Source organism: Garra rufa, chromosome 2 (genome assembly GCF_049309525.1).
Source record: "Garra rufa chromosome 2, GarRuf1.0, whole genome shotgun sequence".
In the NCBI taxonomy this organism is placed as follows: Eukaryota; Metazoa; Chordata; class Actinopteri; order Cypriniformes; family Cyprinidae; genus Garra; species Garra rufa.
Window position 1 is genome coordinate 31,959,472 of NC_133362.1, and position 25,610 is coordinate 31,985,081.

At 37.1% G+C, this 25,610-nt stretch overlaps 1 protein-coding gene across 3 annotated transcripts in view; it reads right to left on the reverse strand.

Moving 5' to 3' along the window:
* The window catches only part of fgfr3 (fibroblast growth factor receptor 3), a 52,136-nt gene that overhangs the window by 14,011 nt on the left and 12,515 nt on the right, over positions 1 to 25,610 (reverse strand). For 2 of the 3 annotated variants that reach the window (XM_073834120.1, XM_073834119.1), the window contains exons 3-9: positions 20,993 to 21,259; positions 18,785 to 18,850; positions 15,153 to 15,322; positions 6,907 to 7,030; positions 6,629 to 6,819; positions 2,897 to 3,041; positions 532 to 707 (exon numbers count right to left, since the gene is read on the reverse strand). In XM_073834120.1, the coding sequence (XP_073690221.1) occupies positions 532 to 707; positions 2,897 to 3,041; positions 6,629 to 6,819; positions 6,907 to 7,030; positions 15,153 to 15,322; positions 18,785 to 18,850; positions 20,993 to 21,259 (1,139 nt within the window). The remainder of the gene's footprint in view (positions 1 to 531; positions 708 to 2,896; positions 3,042 to 6,628; positions 6,820 to 6,906; positions 7,031 to 15,152; positions 15,323 to 18,784; positions 18,851 to 20,992; positions 21,260 to 25,610) is intronic. The other variant, XM_073834121.1, reaches the window with a different exon arrangement.

Sequence of the window (25,610 nt, forward strand, 5' to 3'; positions counted from 1 at the left end):
GTCAGCAGCAGAAAGATCAAACCGCCGACAATGATGTCTCAATATTTTCTAAATTCAGAACTAGCTCAAAATACACACCTACACACATACACTATTTGAAAAAAAAGGGGAGAAAAAAAACACTGCAACATGATTATGTAGCTTGCGTTGATTCCAGCGTGACATTGTCAGACTTTGATTGCTGGAAATAACTTGAGGGAAAAAGAAGAAGAGATTGAGGGAGCGACAGAGATTAGAAAGACAGTGTGTGTGTCAGCTGCAGCTGCTGCGATTTAAAATGTTTAAAACAACTGAGAGAGAGCGAGTTTCACCAGGAGAGAAACATGATATAAACACTGGCAGTCTCCAGGAGAGCATGAATATCCCTCTGCCACATCACATCCATGACATCCACACTGTACGTCTTCATAGACACGAATAGCCTGAAGATATACTACAACAGCTTTAAGTTAAGTGTGCAAAAGAGGAGATGCAGAGAGGGAAAGAGAATAGGAAATAGGCTGATCAAATCTTGTATCTACTTTCTGTTACCTGTCTCTTGAGGGGGAATTTGGACAGTTTTTGAACGGGCGGTGTTGGGAGGGTCTTCTGAGTGTTCATCCGCATTCGGCAGAGGATAATGATGACCATGGTGAGGATGAAGAGCACGCAGCCTGTCACGTAGATGAGGATGTCTGCATAGTCATCCTCTCTCTCCATCTCAACCGCTGACAGAGAGCACAAGAGCACAGATTAGACATGAGGTGATGATATTATGAGACAAATTAATTGTCTGAATTACATTTATACAACACACCTTCATACTAGAACATAATTTCGAAATGGCTGCGAAATAAGTACTTATTCAAAAGAAGCATCTACTTTGAGAGTATGTGAATTTTGGATGTAACAACCGATTAAAATGTTTAGGAAAATTGTCAGGGTCCGAACGCTTAAAAGGATAGTTCACCCAAAAATGAAAATTCTGTCATTAATTACTCATCCTTGTCTTGTTCCAAACCTGTAAGACCTTCGTTCATCTTCAGAACATAAATTAAGATATTTTTTATTAAATCTGAGAGCTTTCTATGGAAGCCCATTTCCGCCACTGAAAATAAAAAAGGTAATTGCGACTTTTTATCTCACAATTTTGGCTTTTTTTCTCTCAATTTCGAGTTTACATCTTGCAATTCTGACTTTTTTCTCAGAACTGTGAGATATAAACTCACAATTGCGAGAAATAAAGTTAGAAGTGCAAGATATAAACTCGCAATTCTGACTTTTTTTCTCGCAATTACGACTTCTCAGAATAGTGAGATATAAAATTGCAATTGTGAGTTAAAAAGTCCAGTTCTGAGATGAAAAAAAGACTGATCGTTCACAGAATTGTGAGTTTATATCTCACAATTCTGACTTAATAACTCGCAATTATGAATTTATATCTCACAATTCTGAGAAAAAAGTCAGAATTGCAAATTTGTTTCACCCAATGCTGAGAAAAAAAGTCAGAATGAGTTGCAATGACCCTTTTTTATTTTTTTGTTTTTTCTCTTCCATGTCAGTCTTCGACACACGTTCATGGCAATGCAATGACAGAAGAGAAGAAATTGTTGAATAAAGTCATTATTTTAGTTTTATTTGCACACATGTAGCTTCATTAATTACAGCTGAACCACTGATGCCACATGAACTATTTTAATGTTGTCCTTACAATCTTTCTGGGCTTTGAATGTGGTACTGTAGTTGCGTTGATGTCTATGCAGGGTCAGAAAGCTTTGGTATTTCAATAAAAATATCTTAATTTGTGCTCTGAAAATGAATGAAGTTTATACAGGTTTCAAAAGGCATGGGTAAATAATGACAAAATTGTAATTTTTGGGTGAACTATCCCTTTAACAAGTGCCAAAAGTAAAATTTGCAAAGCTTTGCTTTGATGAGAAAATAATTACATTTTCCCCAGTGCAAAATTTGCCTGAAGGATTTTCTCCAGAACTAAATGTTGCAACACAAACAGGAACAAAATCTGCTGAGGGGCAATTAGAAATATTTGTGGCCAGTAAATTTTCTAAATTCATCCACCTATGTGGCAAAAGGTTCATTTTGGATCCTGTTTCTTTTGAATACACCTAACCACAAAATTCAGTTATCAACTTGAATAAACGTGAAACCCAACATAAATTGGCTCCTAACTACAGCCTTGAGACTTACCACTGTAACTTTAGAAACAAGCCCCACTAATGGTCAGATTAGAGATCATGTAAAGTCAATCATTAGTTATTGTTTTGTTCGAAATTATAAAGCAGAAAGCCTGAAGTTAATTTACAGCCACCTTACAAACTAATTAACATGCTATCGCGCCCCCGTGCAGGTACAAACATCCCATAATGCCCCTCTCTCCGGGAGGCTTATTTGGCACTTGTGTGATGAGCCCCACAGATAGAGTTCAGTGGCTCTACACGAGACGAGCGATTTTAATTACAGCAGCAGAACGGAGAGCAGGATAACAGGATGAGCGCAGAGGATGTAAGAATTAATGAATCGGGCCTTCCAGATACTGCGACTGTGCGCCATCAGTAAATACTCCAGTAAACACGACAAGCACTTCCATCACGAGTGTGTGTGTTATCGAGTGGAAACAGTCTATGAGAAAAACCTATCATTTTTGCATATGTCATGTTTAAATCTGAAAACAATTACAAACTACCGGGTTGTTTTTCAGAGGACTTTAGTCAGGATGGAATATTCAAATTGACGTGAATAAAAACGAGGCTTTCGTCTATCCTGGTCCATAGAGAAAACATTTCAAAAGCATTCTGCAAAACTATGAACATTCAATGACAATAGAGAAAATAGGAAGTGTGGAAACATGGGAAGAAAAGAAGTGAAAAGAAGACCCCAGAGAGTGAGACTAGTGTACCTGGTAACACTGTAAGCCAGGCAGAGTGATGGTTATAGCCAATCGAGTTCCCTGCCAGACAAGTGTATTGCCCCGCATCCTCAAAAGACACATTGGTCAGGTAGAGAATCTCCAGCTCTTTATCCGTAGTATTTATTCCCGCAGTCTGGAAAAGCAAGAAGAGACGGAGAGAGAAAGACAGATGCGTAAACCACAACCCTTGAAAAAGAAACAGCGCCCAACACCGGGAGGAAGGTCTGAACGAGTGAAGATGAGTTAACCCATCACCAGTAACCCAGAAATCCCACAATCCTGCGTATGAAGAGATGACCTAGAAGCAAAGTAAAACCCCAAACCCTGATGGAAAATTTAACGCGCCATCTGCAACAGCAGGTCACATTATTTTTCATCCAGATCTGTTTGAGGTGCAAAGAAAACAAAAAAGAGCAGAGAAGAATATTACCAGCTTTAAGCCTAATTTAACCTCTCACTAGATAAAACTGACATAAAACTATTTATGTAGAAGTGTGAGTCCCGGCACCCAAGAGCTGTGTGTAGTGTATAAGAAAATCAATAAGAATGTGCGTGTGGCACAGTCCCGGCTCTTATTAAACTGCCCTTGTTGCATTGATTGGGGAAGAAGAAGAAGCGGACGTTTAATTGAAGCAGACACACACTCGCCTTACATAACAAGTCCTTGAATCAGGTCACCTTATTTAACGTGTGAAAAAGGGACGAGAGGAGCAGGGAGAAACAAAGAGAGTTTAGGGGAGTTTGACTCTACGCCACCAAAGTCTTGATTGACATCAGCTGTTTGGAGAAAGATTTTTACCTGGCTGGGACACCATGAGCCAGAATGTATTCTCTGACATGCCTACAAAGTTGTGGGCTCTGCAGCAGTACTGGCCTGCATCTTTTTCTGACACATTATACAGAGTCAGCGTATCGTGGGCCTCTTTTACCTTACTGACAAAACTCTGCAGAGACACACACACACACACTTAGTCAAGAGGCGAACACGTTCACACACGAACAAAAACTTAATGATTTAAAGTGCTCCCGCAGCTTGTTCTACCACTTTTTTTTAAGATGCTGATACACTTAGGGGCAAATTCACAAAACAGTTGCGACACACTGGTATGTGAGTGCAAAAACCTAATAACCTCCCAAAATCCCAACCTAATCTTGTGACGAAAGTGTATCTGTGGGAATTTTTTTGCAAGACGTGAAATACATACCACCATGTACGTTTCATGACATATTCAATGTAAAATGTCCACTGAGTGTTGCTTTTTCCCCCCGGAACAGATGAACATACATATGGTTTTATGTGACGTTGGTTTTGTGTGTGTCACCACAGTTCTGACTTTAAATGTCTGTTGAATGGCTCTATAAGTAATGCTCTGTGATGTTTTAAAATAACATACCATCTACACCTAAACCTACCCGATAGTATGAACAAATGCGAATGTGACGTAAGAACACAATCACAAGCGTGCCGTTTTAGCTTGTTTTTCAATCTCTCATTTTTCAGCTCTTTCATCATGTTTTTCATGGGATTCGTACCCAAAGATTTAAACATCCTAAGTCCAATTCTGTGCCGACTGAGCTACCGAGAAAGCTTGTTACGCCCGGAAAGCAAAACATATGGAGCTGTAATCATAACTGTGTATGAAAACAATTACAAGTGCTTGCTGTTTTACCGCCTCTAGCGGTCATTTCTGTTGGGAACTGCAGTGATATGTACTTATTGGAACTATTTCGCGTCTTGTGAAAATGTTCCGTCAGGTACGTTTTCGTCATGAGATCAGGTAGCAAAATCTAGTTTAACCAAGCAGTATCTACACTGGTATAGGAAGCTGAACTGTACTTGAACAGTTGAGAAAATTTACTGAATACAATTATTTTAAAACACATGCAAAGTGATTTATTAATGGGTGAGGAAGGGGCAGTAGTTATATAAATTTCTTTGATCTTTTAATATACTTTGTTATCTCAATTCAAATGCAAGAACTGAATCAAAATTTCTCAAGAATTCCTTTCTGAATAGCACTTATCACTGTGCATCATGAGTATTTAAATGAACCCAATGTCATTCTATAGGCTCATTGGAAATACGTGCTTCTGTATAAATTCTGCAAAACTGAAAAAACATAACTATATGTAACTATATGCAGTTTCTAGTTGAAATTAACACTAGAGGCAGTAAAACTCTACAGAGATTTCAAAACAATTTTAACATCCTGTGCGATTTGAAAAATGATACTTTTGAATGTTGTCCTCACATATACAGCTTCATATGTATGCGTTTTCTAATTTAGTAAGTTTGCTCGATAGCTCACCCGATATGGCAACAAAACAATCCACATAAGGAAGTTAAAATAACACAGCTGCCTCAACAAATGCATTTTTATATCACTTTTGTGGATAGGTTTAGGGTTCGTTTAGGGGATATTTCCAACATGATAGTGCATTAACCTTTAGCGGATATTTGAATTCTGAACAGCTGCAATACGTACCTCAAGCATCGTAATAAAAACGCAGCAATACGTGCCTGTACCAACGTGATATAAACGTGCCACGGTCAGGTATTGAATGTGTGTTTTATTGCCACTCTCTAGAAATTTCACTTCGAAACAGCCACGAAACGTGCAGTAAGGTACGTAATTACGGTGTTGCAGAAATTTATATAAAAGCACGTTGTATTTTCATGAGTGTTGAGAAACAGACAGCGCATGCAATTTGAATTTTTATTTCGGGATAAGAACAGGAACAAGCTTGGGAAATGTAGCGAGTTTGGATTCTACCTGCATTGGCGCCACAACTCAACAGGCTAACTGCTAGGCCATCGCTCTGATGTCACTATATGTTATAATTAAATGCTCAAATATCATCTTTCACCCCTTCATCCACACATATCTGTTTCTGTGTTTCTTTCAGCCGCTTCATTTGCTTTATTCTCAGTTTCCGTTCTTTCCCTTGATCGCAGGCGTTGCGCCACACATGATCTGTCGCTCAGCACTCTCGGTCTGGGAGGGCTGGGGAAGGCTTTAGAGGGTGCGCAGATGAGACTGCGGGGAAGGGAAAAGCCGGCGCGCGGCTCCCAGTAAAATACTGTTTCAATTATGTGGGAGTCTAAAATAGCGTGGCGGTCTGGCCAGCCGACGCACTCCCCTCCTCTGCCTGCTGACTCGGCCCTTCCCTCGCTTCCCGCACTCATTTTTTCCATGGCTTTTTCGGGAGCCTCTTCCCTTGTTCCCTCCCTCTTTCTCCTCTGAAGAGTGAGTGGGGCAGCACAGCTAATGGCTGTCTCCCTGCGCGACGCCACCGCGGCGGTTAGCTTAGCCCAAAACAGATGTCTGCCTCCTCTCTCACTCCTCTCAGAGGAAAAAGAGAGCGAGAGACCCCTAATTCTCCAGTTGCAGAGTCTATAGTGAGATGCTAACATGGGTGGGATTAGGAGTTGAGGGAGGTGCTCTCTAAGAGTCACTCAAAGCTCACATGTGGCTTAATATGTGGTTTAATTTAAGCTGCACTTGGACACATTTCAACAAATACCTTCAACATCTATGAAAGAGCATTCTAACAAGCAAAATCTAAAATGTATTCATATTGGAAGTTTCAATAAAAAAAAATGTAATCTTTGTATTTGCTGAAAAAAAGTAAACTATAATACAAACATTTAAAACTCTGACATCATAACATCAGGTGTTCATAAAAGTATTTGATGTATTTGACTATAGATGACTGTACCTTAAGGATGTTGACATAGGGGGCGCCATTGGGCCCATATTGGCTTCCATTCACCTCGATGTGTTTCAGCCACTGGATGTGTGGCTGAGCATCACTGTACACCTTACAGTGGAACTCAACGTCACTGCCCACCACCACCGTCTGATTGGCCGGGAGCCCCGCCTGTAGGATGGGCCGATGAGGAGAGCGCTCTGATTGGACGAGAGATGTAGGGCAGTTAGCAATGAATGCAAGTTTAAGTTAAAGGTCAAATATGTGTGTGTGTAGTGCATTCATACCCAGGACGTCGAGTTGGTAAGTGTGTCTGATTGTCCCGTATTTGTTTTGCACCACACATGTGTAGTTTCCCCGGTCGGATGGAACGGCACTCTCCATGACCAAACTCCACTGCTGATGCCTCAACTAGAGAGAGAGGATGATAGAGACAGACACAGAGTTTTATTCATACGGTGGGACATTACATAAGACGTCCACTTGAATCCTCAGGTTTTTCTGTTAGCTGAAGAAAAGCAGGTGCTAAATTCTGTGTCTGTGTAATGTTCCACTGAGCTGATAAATCTGAATTGAATTTGAATTAAGGTTCCAAACAGAACGCAGAAGTGCAATTTGAATGTAAAGATATATAGATAGATAGATAGATAGATAGATAGATAGATAGATAGATAGATAGATAGATAGATAGATAGATAGATAGATAGATAGATAGATAGATAGATAGATAGATAGATAGATAGATAGATAGACAGATATGTTTACATTTATGTTTCACAGGAAGAAGCATGCAGAGTAAGAACAACACAAAGATGTGTAAATAATCACACACTTATTTAATTATTTTTGGGTTTTTTATTTTGGAATACCTTTCACATCTCCAGACATGGAAAGTATGCCGATTGGTCAGAAAGTCTCCTTTTGTTTACACAAACCCTTCACCTCATTCACACTTACACACATGCATATATATGCATATACACACACGCATGCACACACACAGAACTATTCATTCATTCATAGAGCACACTCTAATTGCATATATGTCTCTCTCTCTCTGCTTCTTTCTGTTTCTCTTGTGCTTTGTCTCTCTCTCATTCCTCCTCTACGCACTTCGAAGGTCTGAGTGGAAAAAAATGTAACTGTGTAAATATTATGGGCTATGTTTTTGCACAGTTGCATGGTAACACTGCCTGAGCGGGCAACACGCACATAGACAAACACACATGCCTAAGAAAGTTGGCAAGGGCGCCCGTGCCCCCTGCACTCCTCCTCCCCTTCGTCTTCTAGATCCTCACCTTCTCTCAGGCCGCTCTCGCTGGCTCGCTCTCAGTCAGTGAGGCTTCGGTGTTTGCTGATTGACACGGTGCATGGAAATGTGTGTGAGTGGATGTTTGCATGAGAGTAGCTCATATATAATGTGTCCATTGACTTTTTTAAATTAGGACTTTAAATCAATATAAATGTATATGGGAAATTGTATTGTATTGTATTGTCCTGTAACAAGTGATCATTTCTTTTGATTTTAAGTAGTTCATTTTAAATGATCCAGCATGGAGACTTATTATTTTTTTAAAAATCAAATATTTAATGTAGTCGCTCAAGCAATAAGACGTCATAAAGACTGCATGATAATAAATAATAAATAAAGAAGTAACGACCAAATTTGTTGCTATTTTAAAGGCTTTAATATATTATATTACAGTTGGAGTCAAAAGTTTACATACACCTTGCAGAATATGCAAAATGTTCATTATTTTACCAAAATAAGAGGGATCATACTGATGCTTCAGAAAAAAAATATGCATTCAAAGCCAGGGGGTGAAAACTTTTGGAATGTGGGTAAATCAGGGTAAATGTAACTTATTTTTTCTTCTGGGAAACATGTAAGTATCTTCTGAAGGGCAGTACTAAATGAAAAAAATATGCTATTTAGGCAAAATAAGACAAATGTACACATTCTGTTCAAAAGTTTACACCCCTGGCTCTTAATGCATTGCTTTTACTTCTGGAGCTTCAGTGAGTGTTTGAACCTTTTGTAATAGTTGCATATGAGTCTCTCAGTTGTCCTCAGTGTGAAAAGATGGATCTCTAAATCACACAGTCATTGTTGGAAAGGGTTCAAATATACAAAAATGCTGAAAAACCAAAGACTTTGTAGGACATGAAGGACTTTTCCAAAGACTGTTTAACTGTTTAGAAAAAACAAGGGACTTATGAACAACTATCAGGATGTAAACCTTCATGATTACTATGTAAACTTTTGAACGGGGTAATTTTTATAAATTCAACTATCATTTTCTTTTGTGGACTGTATGTAAATGTCTTTTATTTGAGATATCTTATTCAGATCAGTACTAAATAAAAAACAACAACATGCATTTTGTATAATCCCTCTTACTTTGGTAAAATAATTAACATTTAGCAGATTCTGCAAAGTGTATGTAAACTTTTGACCTCAACTGTATATTACACTGTATATTATATATTATATTATATATATATATATATATATATATATATATATATATATATATATATATATATATTTTAAATAGTTATTTAAGCAGCTTTAGACTAAAGAAAATAAATATTCCTCTAAGCTACATCAACTCATGTTCAGCTCCCCTTTCAGTGAAATCCTAGATTCGCCTTGTTAACTTCCCAAAAGTATTTAATGTCAACTACCCATGTGCAGTGAGAGTATGAGAGAGCGAGAGTTAATTTAGGACCCTATCTTACTTGACTCTGACATTGTGTGTGTGTGTGTGTGTGTGTGTGTGTGTGTGTGTGTGTGTGTGTGTGTGTGTGTGTGTGTGTGTGTGTGTGTGTGTGTGTGTGTGTGTGTGTAAGACATTTATCTCAATGTGTCTGCAGAAAAAAAAATGCTGTGAAGAATTCTCAGCTGTTCCTCAATCTACCCCGAGCACTTTATCCAGAGGGAATGGGAGGAGAGAGTTAGTACGTTTATCCCATCTTTCATCAAAAGATAAGAGCTGAAAAGTGTTGCCATGTCGTGCTGGACCCCACTGATTCAGATAGAGAAAAAAACAGCACCAGAAAGACCCAAGCAGAGGTCTGATAATCAGTCGAAAAGCGCTGCTCAAATTCCTCCTGGCATTACGCTGTTAACATATTAAGCCTCTTTAACTCTGATGTCAGACCGGGGTTAGGAGTTAAGACCAGTGCGGTGGATATTCAACTGATTTGTCGCAGAACTGCAAAGAATATTGGGAGTTTAGGGACTCGGGAAGTGCCAAGAAGCTCAGGTCTCTCTTGAGTATGTGTGTGTTTGTACGTGTACGTCCAGGATTTATGGTTGTGTCAAAACGGTGCGAGCTTGTTCCGATAGTGCTGCTGTTTAATTTGACCCCCAGAGACAGGAAGCAAAAACAACTGACCCCAGGGCGAGTCATTAAAACGACAAAACTGTTTCTTTTTCTCTTTCTCAATGGAAAGTAGTACAGTAGTTTCACTGGAAACACCCTGTTTCACCATTAAAAGAAGCCATCAATATTGTAGAGATGGTCCATAATCATACACACCCTAATATGAAAGTCTGCTCTAAAGAATGAACTACATGGCTATATCAGTCAGTTCATACTAATAAAGAGACGTGGTCACTAGTTATCAACATCAGACTAAACAAGTGAATAGTGAACATTAAACACTAGGGATGTAAGAATATCACAATCTCACGATATGACAATATCTCGATATGAAGTCCACGATACAATATTTATTATGATATTTTAAAAAAAAGTACATTTTAAAGTTAAATTCTTCTATCTAATGCACTTCGAGAGTTCAAAATTATGAGCTTCAACCCATGTTCTTAACTAAGAAAACTTTGGTCAGAAAAAAGTCAGTGAATTGACTTGTAACTGAACTTTAAAAGGGACTCGACCCTCCTTTCATTTGTGGTATACTGTCTCAGTCTAAATGACATTCACACTGGTGTTTTAGGAATTTTATATTATTGTTATTCCTATGACAATATATTGTAAAAAAATTGCACTGTAAAATAAATGAAAATGAATGTTTCATAGTTATATTATTTTTGCTTTACACTACAGTAGGGAAGTTACAATACTTCTTTCCTAATTTTCACACTTGAAAGAGATATTTAGAATTTGGACTGCAGTAACGTTACCTGTTTAAACTGCTGTCAGCAATTCATACTGCAATTTTAAGATTTAATTTTGAAGGAAACAGCAGTACACTCTTAAAAATAAAGGTGCTTTGAAAGGTTCTTCACAGCGATGCCATAGAAGAACCATTTTTTGGATCCACAAAGAACCATTCAGTCAAAGGCTCTTTAAAGAACCATCTCTTTTCGCCACAAAGAACCTTTTGTAAAACAGAAAGGTTCTTTAGATGTTAAAGGTTCTTTATGGAACCATTTAGACAAAAAAAGGTTCTTCTATGGCATTGTGAAGCTTCTTTATTTTTAAGAGTGCAGAACTATTATTTTGATGGAAAAACATCTTACTACAAATCTAGTGAAATGCTGTAATCATCATAAAGCATAACTGTTGGCCATTGTGTTCCTAAACGTTTGCTAAAATCTCAGCACATGCAATAAAAGAGTTCACTGCATTTACTGTGAACTGAGCCGTCCTGAGGTGCGGAAAACACCGAATCACGAGCTCATCGCCTCTATATTGTGTTTTTGGTTTTGGTTCGTTTGACAGCTACTGTGCTAAAGTATAATGGCCCAAAACACAACTTTAAAGACCTTAGAATAAGAATTTTTAATATATTTTAAAAACTACAGTTTTTGCCCAGAAGATCTATCGTTTCATATCGTCATGTGACCACAATGATATCGCGATACCACGATATTGATAATAACGTTATCCCATCCCTATTAAACACTTGACCTTTCACCATATTTTTACACATAAATGAATAACAAATTGCACCTAAGCAGTTAATAAAGACATACACCGCTGTGGACCACAGACAAAAGGCACATTTATCGGTAGATTAGAGATTCACTGATGCTCCAAGCATGTAGAATTTAGCGCTGGTGGTCCCACAGAGCACTGCGACTGAAATTGAGTCATCTCAGAGAACGTAACAGTCTTTCTTCAGCTTGCTCGTCAATTGAGCTGTTGAATATGTTGCGATCCGCTCGCATACACATACTCTAACGTAGCGTTTTCACAAAACATCAGTGTGTCTATGTGTGCGTGAGGTGTGACTAACCCACAGTGCCACAGATTAGCATTCTAACAATGCGACTTCGGCTGCCATATGTGAGCATGACAAAAGCCACGCCTCCCCCTGCCAATCAAGGTCTCTAAATCGCCACGACAACACCCTCTTGGATCCTCCCCCTTCTGATGACTCAATAGAGGGCTGACCTTTGACCTTAGAACCCTGCCAGTCAGGCACAGAAAGTGTCTGAGGTGTGTGTGTGTGTGTGTGTGTGTGTGTGTGTGTGTGTGTGTCTGTTTGTATGTGTGTGTGGCCGTTTGAAGGGAAAGCTGTGGGAAAGTCAACTGTCTAAACAAAGCCACGGATCGTTTCAAACAATGAGAGTACAGCATGTGACTCATTTTCTTCCATTTAAAACTCACTTTGCAGTCGTGCCGCATTAAGTCAGCAATTAACGCGCCCTGACCGACGGCCAGAGAGTTAGTCGAACCTACAACCGACCGGTGCCAACTTACAACATTATTGTTCTCTTTGCAATGCAAAAAAGAGATGTAAAATGCTCTCTCGAGGAACTCCTCATGTTTAATTTTGCATGAAGCTATGCGTTTTAACTCATCGTTGAGTGTGTTATCAAGCCATCAGGCCTGTCATATCCACACGCACAAGGGGGTCATGCATCCTTACGCATAAATATAAGAGCCGTGACTTTTAGCCTTAGTCTTAATAGAGACAGAAGACATTCGGGGTGAGCTGTCAAGCTCCTGTGTGTGTGTGTGTTAAATAAAGCTATTATGATGCTGTCAGACATCTCTATGCCAACAGTGGCTGTGCTGATGCTGAGGGCAGGTCTGGTATAAAGGATGACCCTGGGTCAGTGCGGACCCCTGGTGTGTGTATACGTGTGTGTGTTTGTAAGGGCGGGCCGGTCACACTATGGCCATGGAGAGGTGGAGAGGTCATTGTTTTGTTTCTAAATGTCTCTCTTAGGGGACACTGGTTATATTCTATGCATATAGGTCAACGCAATGCAACGCTGTGTTAAAGAATCTAAATGCACGATTGTGTTTGTGCAAAAAGAAGTCACTCAGAAGATACCGAGCTGACTCGGTTTCAGGTGTTTCTCTTAAAATTCTGTTTTATCCCACCTAAAAATGAAAATTCTGGCAATAATTACTTAACCTTAATGTTGTTGCAAACTTGTAAGACCTTTGTTCATCTTCGGAACACAGATTAAGATATAAGTCTGTAATTTTATGAAGCTACAAGAATATTTTTTGTGTAAAGAGTCTTTGACGTGAAGAAATTGTTGAATAAAGTCATTACTTTTTTTACATTACTTGTGACTATTTTAATGATGTTCTTACTACCTTTCTGGGCTTTGAATGTGTCAGCTGCGTTGCTGTCTATGCAGGGTCAGAAAGCTTGCTGATTTCATCAAAAATATCTTAATTAGTGTTCTGAAGATGAACAAATGTCTTACGAGTTTGGAACAACGTGAAGGTAATTAATGACAGAATTTTCATTTTTGAATAAACTATCCCTTTAATTTAGAAACAAATTGTTAACATAACAATATGCTCAATACAGTGGGGAGTATAGAGCTATAAAATGAAAAACTGATGAGTAATATAAATATTGAGATCTTTTGATTTCAGACTTTTATATCTTTGCAAATCTGACCACAGTTTGAGATCTTATCTAAAGAGGGGGTGTCTAAAATCACTAGTGTCTTTTTCTCAGGAGAAAATTCTGTAAAAGTCTTTAGTGAAAGTCTGGATTTGTTTGAATTTCATCTCAAGGCTATCTAGAAGAAACAACTGAGATACTAAAGAGAAGCTGTAATTCATGACTTTTCCTTTCCAATGGGGAAAATGTGTGCCTCTTCAGGAAAATTGTGTTTAATAATGCTGTAGTATTTAAAGGGGTAATTTACTGAAAATGTCATGAACTCACTCTCATGTAGCTCTAAACCTGTATGACTTACTTTCTTTTGTGAAACACAAAAGAACCAAAAAGCTTTGGTGACCATTGGCATTTCTTAAAATATCTTCTTTTTTCCTCCTCCTCAGAAAAAAGTTCTACAGGTTTGGAAGGATAGTAAATGATGACAAATGTTGTTTTTGGGTGAACTGTTATTAACAATTGAACTTCCACCCCCATTTTTGAACACAGACTTGAAAGTGCACTCTCTAAACTTAAATTGTTATAATTCATGAACGGATACATATTTGTAATATGATTTTGAAGTACCATTTCCATGGTAATGCAATGTCCGATTTTAAAGTGGCTTTCACTGGATGAATTTTGAGGTTTTAAGTTTTCAATTGATATATAATTTAGGATGACTTCTAAAACGTGATAGGAAAAAAGGCAACGAAAAAATACTTGTTGTGACAAGAGTCAGAACTCCTGTTAAGATGTTTTTGAGGTCCACTCTTGTCATAAATTAATCTATTACTGTTCCTACATAATTTGTAAAAGTACAGTGATTAAATATCAATTTAGGAGTCGTAGATCTTTCCAACGAAATATAGTTAGTCATGATTAGATTAGGATTTAATTGTAATATGTGAACCTTGACCACAAAAGCAGTCTTAAGTAGCACGGGTACATTTGTAGCAATACCAAAAACACATTGCATGGGTCAAATTATAATTTTTTCTTTTATGCCAAAAATCATTAGGATATTAACTAAAGATCATGTTCTATGAAGATATTTTGTAAGCGTCGTACCATAAATATATCAAAACGTCATTTTTGTTTAGTATTATGCATGGCTAAGAACTTCATTTGGACAACTTTAAAGGCGATTTTCTCAATATTTCGATTTTTTTGCACCCTCAGATTTCAGATTTTCAAATAGTTGTGTCCTATCCTAACATCCCTGGCAAGCTTTTGAAAGCAATTTCAAAGAAAAAGACCCTTATGACTGGTTTTGTGATCTAGGTCACATATAGTAAAGTAAACTTACAGTTTAGAGGTTAAATTGTGGGGGTTAAATCATTGAGTATTAAGGAGCAACAGCCCTTAGAGATTAAAATGGTAATAATAAATAAAAATAATCTACAGAATCAGTGGACGGCCTCCAAAACACGTCACCCGCACACATACGCATCAACACATAAATAACCAGACCACACAGAACTTTGTGTTCCTCTGTTCTTTCAGAAGAACAGCAACAGGTGGACGTATCCTCCAGAGACGACAAGCAAATAAAATCCAGAGCGAGCGAGAGAGCTCTTGAAGGAGCAGATGTTGGGGATCTGTGTAAATTATTACTAATTGCAGACTCGTATTATCTGTAATCCTTAACACACAATCACATGTTTGCACACGCACGTGTTCTTAATCGATATTCATATTGTCTTACTTTAATCCCGCCCATTCTCTGCTCTCCCTTGAATTCCTTCCCATTTTTCAGCCAGTGGATAGTGGGAGTGGGGTTGCCGGCAGCAGGACAGCGGAACTTCACTGTATTTGCGGCCGGAACGGCCAATAGCTTCTTCTCCATCCGGTCAGAACGGGTCCAGTATGGAGCTTCTGTTTGGAAAATACGAATAAAATCAGATGCTACTGAAAATATCAACTAAACATTGACATTTTGAAAGTTTACAAAAACAGGTCAGGGTATAGGCCTAATACATGATTCCATAGGCGCAAATGTAAGGGTATGTTGACATGCAACACACTATTTTTCGGGGGGTAGGGTGTTCCCTCTCCGGGAGTCTTCGTGTGGGTGAATGTTTATGGAAAGATTTTTCTTGCTCGCTCTGTGGCAGCGTCAGACTGGCTGCCTAATTCCCAGACTGAATTAAAATTTGTTTGGAAAAGCAAACACGCTTACATACTCTCTTACGCGAGTGTGAGGCGCGTTTATGCTCTCTTAGACAGAACTCAGTGTTAAATCCTCCACAGAGTCATTACAAAATGCAGATTGCTAATAATAACCTATTATAATAACACAGCAATTTTCCTTCATTTAATCTTCCTACAAATTCAGTTTATAATGTTGACTGTCATGCGGTCAGGTCTGTGTTTACGCTTCCTAGTAACTAATGCCAAATATCAGAGCGTAAATACTTACAGTTACATCCTTTAGCTCAAATAATAGTCATTATTTTTATTTGCAGACGGGGCTTGCACTTTGTGTGCGTGTATGTGTCTTTAAGAGACTGAGTAAACATACTTTCATCCCTGCTCAAACAATTAACTCCAGATCAGATCAACCCGCGAACTTGGCGATTAAACCCACAGACGCCACATTTCGCTCCAGACGTACATGCGAGTTCACAAGCACACATCTGTGAACGCGCGCACACACAATAAACCCATTAACTAGACTGAATATAATTCTCTTTCACGTTACTCGCTCATGCTATCAGATTGTGAATGTAAAGGGTGATTGGCAGGCTGGCATTTCCTTTGGCATAACTGACACACTAAGGCCTGTACATACACCCACACACACTTTTCAGGTTTTCACATGGTCAGTGATCCATCAGGAATACAACAAGGGTTTGTACTCAACAGTGGCCATATGTGCGTTTGCGAGTGTGTGTGTATGTGGTTTGCTATTTTATAGAGTTCAATACAGACAATTTGAGCTTTGAAGTGGGAACTGCAAATCTACAGTGACCCAACTTTTTTTTTCCGTTTACTTTTATTCTACAGCCAAAAAAAAGCCATCAAAGCACAGCGCAACTCTACACAGCTGATATTACGCACAGCTTGCTTCAGTCAGCCAAACTGAGAGCAGTAACTAGCACTGCATCATTAAGATATTACAGAATGATGTCATCAGATGTCACACGACCTCAGCTCTTCTCAAATGTTCCAGAGAACCCAGACCTCACAGCTCTCAGCTCCAGTGTGCTGATCTCTCTCTCTCTTTCTTAATTAGAGCTGGATTACTGGTCATTAAACTCTAAAGGGGTTTTGGTTTTTGCCTAATCCCTCGTTTCATGCCCTCCCATCAACCCTGGGACCCTCCCCCAACCCCGATCCCACCACGGCAGACAGATGCATTAGCTTTCCCTTCTCTTCCCTCTCTCTTTCTTTCTTTGTGCAAAAATCACAAACAAGATCTCTTCCAATTCTCAGTTGTTTCTCCTACAAAGCAATGAGATTAAATAAAGATAAAGTGGGAAAAAGTCTCCTGAAAAGTCTCAGATTGCTCTCCCTCAGAATAAGACGCCACTAATCCTTTCATGTAGAGTTTCGAGAGAGATTCAGTATTATTTATGTGCTATAATAGTATTTTTACTTATAAACCATTTTAATTTAAGATTTAGTCAGTTTCATTGTTATTTTTTAAACTTCAGTTTTAGTTTTCATATTGAAGGCAAATGTTCTCATTTTTGTTTTAATTTTTCAATGTTAAGTTCTTCATCTAAAATTAATAATTCATTTGAGCTTGATTTTAGTTACCAAAAATTATTTTTAATAGTTTTAGTTAACAATAACATGACTGAAGAGATCTTAATGTTTCAAACTGCTCTCAGTTTTAGTTTCATTATTATTTCCTTAATTATTATTATTAGTAGTAGTAGTACTTCAAAATGTAAAAATTTTTGTTCGTTTTTCAATGTTAAGTTTTTCATCTAATATTTATAATGAATTTGAGCTTGATTTTAGTTACAAAAATTATTTTAATAGTTTTAGTTAACAATAACATGACTGAAAATATCTTAAGGCTTTAAACTGTTCTCAATTTTCTGATATTAATTATTATTTCCTTTATTTTTATTATTATTATTATTATTAGTAGTAGTAGTAGTAGTATTTCATTATTTAACTATTTTTGTTTTAGTTTTTAAGTTAAAGTTTTTCATCTAATATTTATAATTAATATATGCTTGATTTTAGTTATCAATATTTTATCAATAAATATTTTTTAATAGTTTTAGTTAATAACATGACTGTTTGTTATTTTTTCTGGTTTTCATTATTATTTCCTTTATTATTATTATTATTAGTAGTAGTAGTAGTATTTCATTATTTAACCATTTTTGTTTTAGTTTTTCATCTAATATTTATTCTTTTGAGCTTGATTTTAGTTATTAAAAATATTTTTAATAGTTTTAGTTAACAATAACATGACTGAAAAGATCTTCATGTTTTAAACTGTTCTCACTTTTTCTGATTTTAATTATTATTTCCTTTATTATTATAATAATTATTATTATTATTAGTAGTAGTAGTACTAGTAGTAGTAGTATTTCATTATTTAACAATCTGTGTTTTAGTTTTTCAAGTTTAAATTTTTCATCTAATATTTATAATTCATTTGAGCTTGATTTTAAGTAAAACATATTTTAATAGTTTTAGTTAACAATAACATGACTGAAGAGATCCACATTTTTTCAAACTGTTCTCACTTTTTCTGATTTTCATTACTATAAAATTCATTATATTACATTACATTTCTGTAAATACATATTACATTTCAGATCTTTCTTTTACTCTATTCGCAAACTGTATATAAATGTTTACATTTATCTAAATTGTATTTAATAGTTTTTTAAAATATAGACAGATCATGTGATTTTTATTCTCTTGCTATATTGACAAATATTTGCCTGCACAGACATTTATCAAAATGTGTTTAAAATATAGTTTTAAAAAAATCAATCGGGTTACTGAAATGAGAGCTTACCAGCACTAAAACATATAGAAATAAAATCTTCCTCTGGTTTCTGTTTTTTACTTGTTATACACATAGTCGAAGATACTGTGGCATTTTCTCAGATTTTTAGTCAGATTTCAGTTGACACCATTAGACTTTAAACTATATCTTATCTTTTCCTTTCCTCCCTCTCGAAGTCTCCTGAGAATTTGCGCTTTAGCATCAAGTGGGGGAAAAAGCAGCTGATGAAATGAGATGCAACCTAACCCCAGCTAAAAAAGACAGCAATCTCATGCATTTATTACACAACAGAGAGACCTCATAAAATCTCAATCAAAAAAGCAAAGTGAAATGAGAAATAAGAGGGTGAAACACACCATTTCCATTACCTGCATCGTCCTCATCTTCATCATAGTCCTCATCATCACCAGAGGACAGCGAATCTAAGAGAGACAGAGTGACAGAGAGAGAGAAACGATCTTATTACTACACAGCACAGTGGCCTTTTTTGTATGAACAATGAACCTATTCATATGATCTGCAGAATGAGGAAAATAAACTGATAACAAATCAAAACCAATTACTGCACATACACACCCCTTCAAACACTGACACACACAGCGCTTAATGGATGGCAGATGTTAGCAGAGATTCAGTGAGTAAAACGTCTCAGAGATTTCTGACAACAGCTGTATTTTTACACACATGCCCTGAAACACACATACACAAACACACACTCTCGTATCCTGCTTCTAAATGAACTCATTCAGAGGGGGGAAAAAACCCGCTATGACCCTGAAAAGGAGATTATTCTGTCTTCAGCTCCTCCTCTGTGAACATTTACACAGGTAAAACTGTACAGCACACACTCCTAAAATACCAGCGGAGCATGAAATCCAACACTAGGCCTATTTAGTGCTAAAGATATGCTGTTACTTGGACACTGAAGCTTTCTGTGTGTGGCTACTTCAGATTTACACTATATTTTCATGTTTTGTGGCTTAACAGTCTTCATCGGCCACTGGAGGTTGGTCTTATAAAATGTTTTGAGTTCTAAAAAGTGGTTGTTGTTCTGTGGTGTTACATGTTTTTTAAAGGATTAGCACATCCAAAAGTTAAAAATTGTCAAGACCATGAAAAACATTTGAATTTTTTGTATGGTCCTTACACAAAGCTTTAGAAGACTGGGAATACAGCACACAAGTTAGTCCTTATTCACTTTCATTATGGAAAACAGCAGTTTGAACATTCTATAAAACATCTACTTTTATGTTCCACAGACAAAAGAAACTCAAACAGGTTTGGAATGAAATCTATAATGATTTTGGCTTTTGTATGAATTCTCCTTGTAAAGCTGTGTTGCTGTCTGTCAGTGTGTCTGGTAGCTGTGTTTTTGTCTTGAAGTGTGCAGAACAGGATATTGCTGTCTTGTGGACTCTTTATCGGCATGCGATAATTGGTGCAGGTTGTGTGCCCGTTTCACGTTTTTTCTGTTTTTCTCCAGACGCTGGCGAGAGCCGATTTGCCCTGGCCTAACGCCAAACACATGTCGGTGAAAAAAAAACTCTCCCCACACTCTTACTTTTTCCATCTGCTTTAAATGATGAGGTGATTCCAGATAATTACATTCTAATTAGTTGTCAATGAGCAGCTCAGCTTGTGTCCACTGAGTTTACAGAACCAACGATCACTCTTCACTACCGTTTAAACACACCCAACAAAAACAAATCTCTGCATTGCATCATGAAATGTCTGTTTTTTTAATAGTGTTTAATATATATACTGTGCACATCAGGCAAAGTTCAGTGTGCATAGACATTACATGAGCAAAATGAACTAGAAGTAATATGAAAAGCAGTTTTAAATGTTTTCCCTGACTCATTATTGATTGGTTTTAACAAACATTAAAACTTTTTAAATCATATACTAACTTTTTATTTTTAAAACTGTTTTAATTTAATTTTAATACACAAATTACATTAATATTAGGCCTATAAGTAAACGTCATTCGCTGAGTTCAGATAGTTCAGAAAATGTGTAGCATTGTATAATATATACTGTATTACTATTTTTAAATGATAATAATATACATTATAGAGTGTACTACATAGTAAGCAGTGTTCAGATTTGATTCTAAACATAGTCAGTGAGACTTTAAAGGTTTGTATAGAAAAATATAACAATACCTGACAGGCCGACTCCATGAGCCATATGTGACACACACACAAACAACTCTAGAGTCTATTTGAAAATATTTCACACTGATTTAAATCTATAGGGACCGAAATATTCCATACTTTATTTTTGTAATTCCCTCATTTTTATTCGGATACAGCCCTTGTCACAGTCTAACAATCCTGTTCAGTCCAATAAATATTAAACAACTTGTAGACTATTTAACATTCTGCCTTCGAGTTGTGCTTGTATGATACACGTCAAGTCAGCCTGTAGGTGTGTGCTGGGAGTATGTCTCAAGACCTGTTTACCTGTTGGGAATGAGTCTGACTGGCGAGTTTCCAATTAATGCTTTGCATGCCTGAGCTTGCGCGCCACAGTCTACTTAAATGTTATTTGGAGGGACTGACCGGTGACTCTGACGGTGTAGTTGCTTAGCAGTGTGCTGCTGTGGGCGTGTCTGCAGGAATACACCCCCGAGTCTTCATAGGAGACGTTGATGATACGGAGCACTTTTTGCCCCACCCGCGTACGGTTGCTTGGAGACACGGCGCCGCCGTCTTTCTGCCACACGATGGGAACCAGGAAGTCCCGCGGTGCGCAGGACAGATCCACGGTGTCCCCAACTCCTGCCACGTAGTCCTCCAGAAACACTTCCACCTCGCTCGACACCCAATCTAACAGAGAGAAAACAGAGACAAACGTATTAATGGAATAAATTCAGTCTGCTGTGAATGAAAGTATTGAAAATGAAAGTAGATTTATGCAGATACTTTATCTGAACTGACTTGAAGGTATGTATTGAGCTATATAGTAAGGCTATGTAAACTGTGTTGTCACTGCATTTCAAAATGTGTCCGAGCGCACTTCAGACTGCACGATTTCAACAGTATGCAATCTTGCTTAGCAAGTTGACATAAAAAAAAGGGGGGGGGGAATTAAAAATTAAACATACTGTATGCATGGATGAATTGTTCACAATAAAATAAAAAATGTTGGTGAATATCCATTTTATGCCAACTTAATAGTGCTGTCAAATCGATTAATCACGATGTTTACATTGTTTATGTGTGTGTGTATTTATATATATATATACATATAAATATATACAGTCACACACATATACTACGTAAACATAAACTTTAATTTGGATGCGATTAATCACGATTAATCGATTTGACTGCACTATAAAGTCGGCATGAAATTAAAATTCACCCACATTTTTGATGTTATTGAATATGTGTGTGCATTTATACAAATATACACAGTACACAATTAATTACGATTAATCGATTTGGCAGCACTATAAAGTTGGCAAGAAATGTAAATTCACCCACATTTTTTATTTTATTGTATATGTTTGTGTATTTATATATACATATAAATACTACGTTAACACAAACCTTTATTATGGATGTGATTAATTGTGATTAATCAATTTGACAGCACTAAAAAGGTGGCAATAAAATGGATATTCGACCACATTTTTAATTGTATTGTATATGTGTGTGTATTTTTTTATACACATATACATATACCCAGTACACACACATATACTATGTAAACACAAACTTTTATTTAGGATGTGATTAATCGCAATTAATCGATTTGAGAGCACTATAAAGTTGGCATGAAATCGAAATTCACACATTTTTTATTTTATTGTATATATGTGTGTGTATTTATATATACATATAAATATACCCAGTACATACACATATACTGTGTAAACACAAACTTTTATTTTGGATGTGATTAATCGATTTGACAGCACCATAAAGTTGGCATGAAATGGAAATTCACCCACATTTTTTATTTTATTGTATATGTGTATGTATATGCATACTTATATATACACAGTACACACACATATACTTTGTAAACACAAACTTTTATTTTGGATGTGATTAATCGCGATTAATCAATTTGACACTACCATTCAAAGTATGTTCAACAGTGGTAACACTTTACATTAGGAAACACTATTCACTATTAACTAGTTGCTTATTAGCATGCATATTACTACCATATTGTCTGTTAATAAGTACTTATAAAGCACATTTCACAAGTTCGCTGTCCTCAATCGAGGACCCCCCCCCTCCCCCAATTGTGGTAATAACAGAAATAAAGGAAGATATGGGGAGGTGGAGGGATGCCAGGAGAATTGACACTGGGACAGTGCAATGAGTGCCTTATATAGGCCATAATGATGTCTGACAGGACTGAAAAAAACCTACATTTGGAACTTCATATTATTGCCTTATTCTGCATAACTATATTCTAGATTGCTTAACCCTACCTAATACCTAAACATATCTAGTATAACAACTATGTACCATCAATATGCATGAAATAGTTCTCCAACCTAAAATGCTACTGTATTTGTCAAGCATTTGCATCTGTATTTGGGTAACTGCACAAAAAGTATGTTTCTATACATTCCCAAGGCCTTGACATTGCTAGAATCCTTAATTAACATAGCTACTGTTGTCATTTGCATATAGTAGAGATGACAAACAGATCTACAGTACTAATAATAATAATAAAAAAATCACTACATTCACGATCAGAAACGGATCTAGAAATCACAGAAATGCACACCAGGAAAAATAAACAAATATGTTTATTAACCACCCCGGCGAATGGCATGGAGACCCCGCTGAGATGCAGAAATGCAACATGCTGGAATAAATATTCCACCTGACAGAGTTTTCTTCATTTTCCCTATGTTTTTTCCATCACCTTCAATAAACCTGGTTTTCTTTCTGTAGCATCTCTATCACTCTTTCATTCTCTCGTTTCAAAGTGACATTCATCTCCGGGAAGCGTGGTGACAGACTTACAAAGGATTGATATATTTGATAGATGTTGCGTTTGTGTGTGTGTGTGCGTGTATGTGTGTATGAGGTCAGGAGTGTGCTGGCAGACGGCTTGCAGACAAGACTAAGCTCGAGTGGAATACAGAATTGGCTGTATGAATTATAGATCGCCCGCTACATGTGAACGCATACACACACGCTGTTAAGTGCAAAGTCCAAAAACACCACTCCATCTGAGGTTTTCTGAAGGCCACATGAAGTGTTAATATCTCTTTGATCACTTCCCATATCACTTCTTGTGTGTTTCACTCCTGACGCCGTCACATCTGCCTCTCCGTCCCCCTTCTCTACCTTTCATCTTGTCTTTCACTCATTTCTGTACCTCTTTTCCCCCGCTCTATACCACTCAAATCCAGAGGCACCACAGCGCTGACATCAGACGGCGGCTCCTTCAGTGAATGAACGCCGCTGTGTGTGCGTGTCTATTCTATATCCTCTGAAAGAGAGCGAGTGTGTGAGATGTGTATGTGGGTTTGTCTAACATATGCTGGGTCCAGTGAAAGACACTAATGTGTGTGGGGGAAGGGGTTATAAATAAATATCATAAATGGCTACTGTGTGTTCCCATATTTCCCAGGAGGTGTGTGGAGAATAGAGCCAGTGTGAGCGCTGAGGTTTTACAGGGCTGATATAGAAACCTCTTGAGGACCACAGATCAGGTGAGACTTTTATGAAGACTCACAAACCCCACAGTATGCTCTGAAATTCATAATGCAGAGTATGTATCTGCTGTCTGCTATGCATTTCCATTTATTTCAAAGGCAGTTGCCTGGCTGAAGTATGTGACGTTAAATATAATGTGACATAACCACAGGATATGACATCATGACAGCACTGATTGGCTAAAGGCAAACGGCAAAACTAGATTACTAGATTTCAGCAGTGATCAACCATCCCGGATGTTAACCTCTGGCAACGTCTTGACCTTTGTGACCACACCGCTACCGTCCTCCAAAGCCTGTAATCATACTTTCACTCTATAATCAGCTTCATGTATTTTCATAATCACTGTAGAGTCAAGCCCTGTTTTATATTCAGCACACACACACACACTTGCATGTATTGAGGACAGTTTTCCTTTGATCATGCGGAAAAGATGAAAGGTTTTTTTGTGTTTTGCCAGAGTTGTGCAGGGTAATATGTGAGATGTGATTTCAAACCTGCTGCCATGGGCAACACAGCGGTTGCTGGAATATATTTGACTGCTTTTATGAAAGAAACGCACAGGTCAACACTGTGTGTGTGTTTGTGTTAGAAGGGCATTTTTAACAGTAATCAGAAAAAAGCAGTCTAATTTAAAAGTACCGTATGTTTAATATAAAGCGTGTGTGTTTAGTTGACTAATTAAGGATATATGTGTCCCTCGACCTTAGGTAGCACGGGTATATTTGTATCCATAGCCAAAAATACATTGTATGGGCCAAAAAGAATTAGGATATTAAATAAAGATCATGTTCCATGAAGATATTTTGTAAATTTTCTACCATAAATATATCAAAACTTAATTTGTGATTAGTAATAGGCATTGCTAAGAACTTAATTTGGACAACTTTAAAAGCGATTTTCTCAATATTTCGATTTTTTTCACCCTCAGATTCCAGATTTCCTCTCGAATCTCGGCCAAATGTTGTCCTATCCTAACAAACATACATCAATGGAAAGCTTATTTATTCAGCTTAAGATTATATTAATGTTTTAATGCCTTATGCTCACTAAGGATGCCTTTATTTGATCAAAAATAGCAAAAACAGTAATATTATGAAATATTATTGCATATTTTAATACATTGTAAAATATAATTCATATCTGGGATGCAAAGCTGAATTTTTACCGTCATTACTCAGTTTTCAGTGTCAAATAATCCTTCAGAAATCATTGTAATATGCTGCTTAAGAAACATTTCTTATTATTATCAATGTTGAAAACAGTTGTGCTGCTTAATATTCTTGTAGAATCCGTGGACAGAAAGTTCAAAAGAACAGCATTTATTTAAAACAGAAATCTTTTGTAAAAGTATAATTGACTTTTGATCAGTTTAATGTGTCTTTGCTAAATCGCCGCTAAATTTTTGCTAGATCTGAGTTGAGCAAAATTTAATTATTCACATATGCGTATTCTGTGACTTACATTATGTAATGTTTCTTTTGTA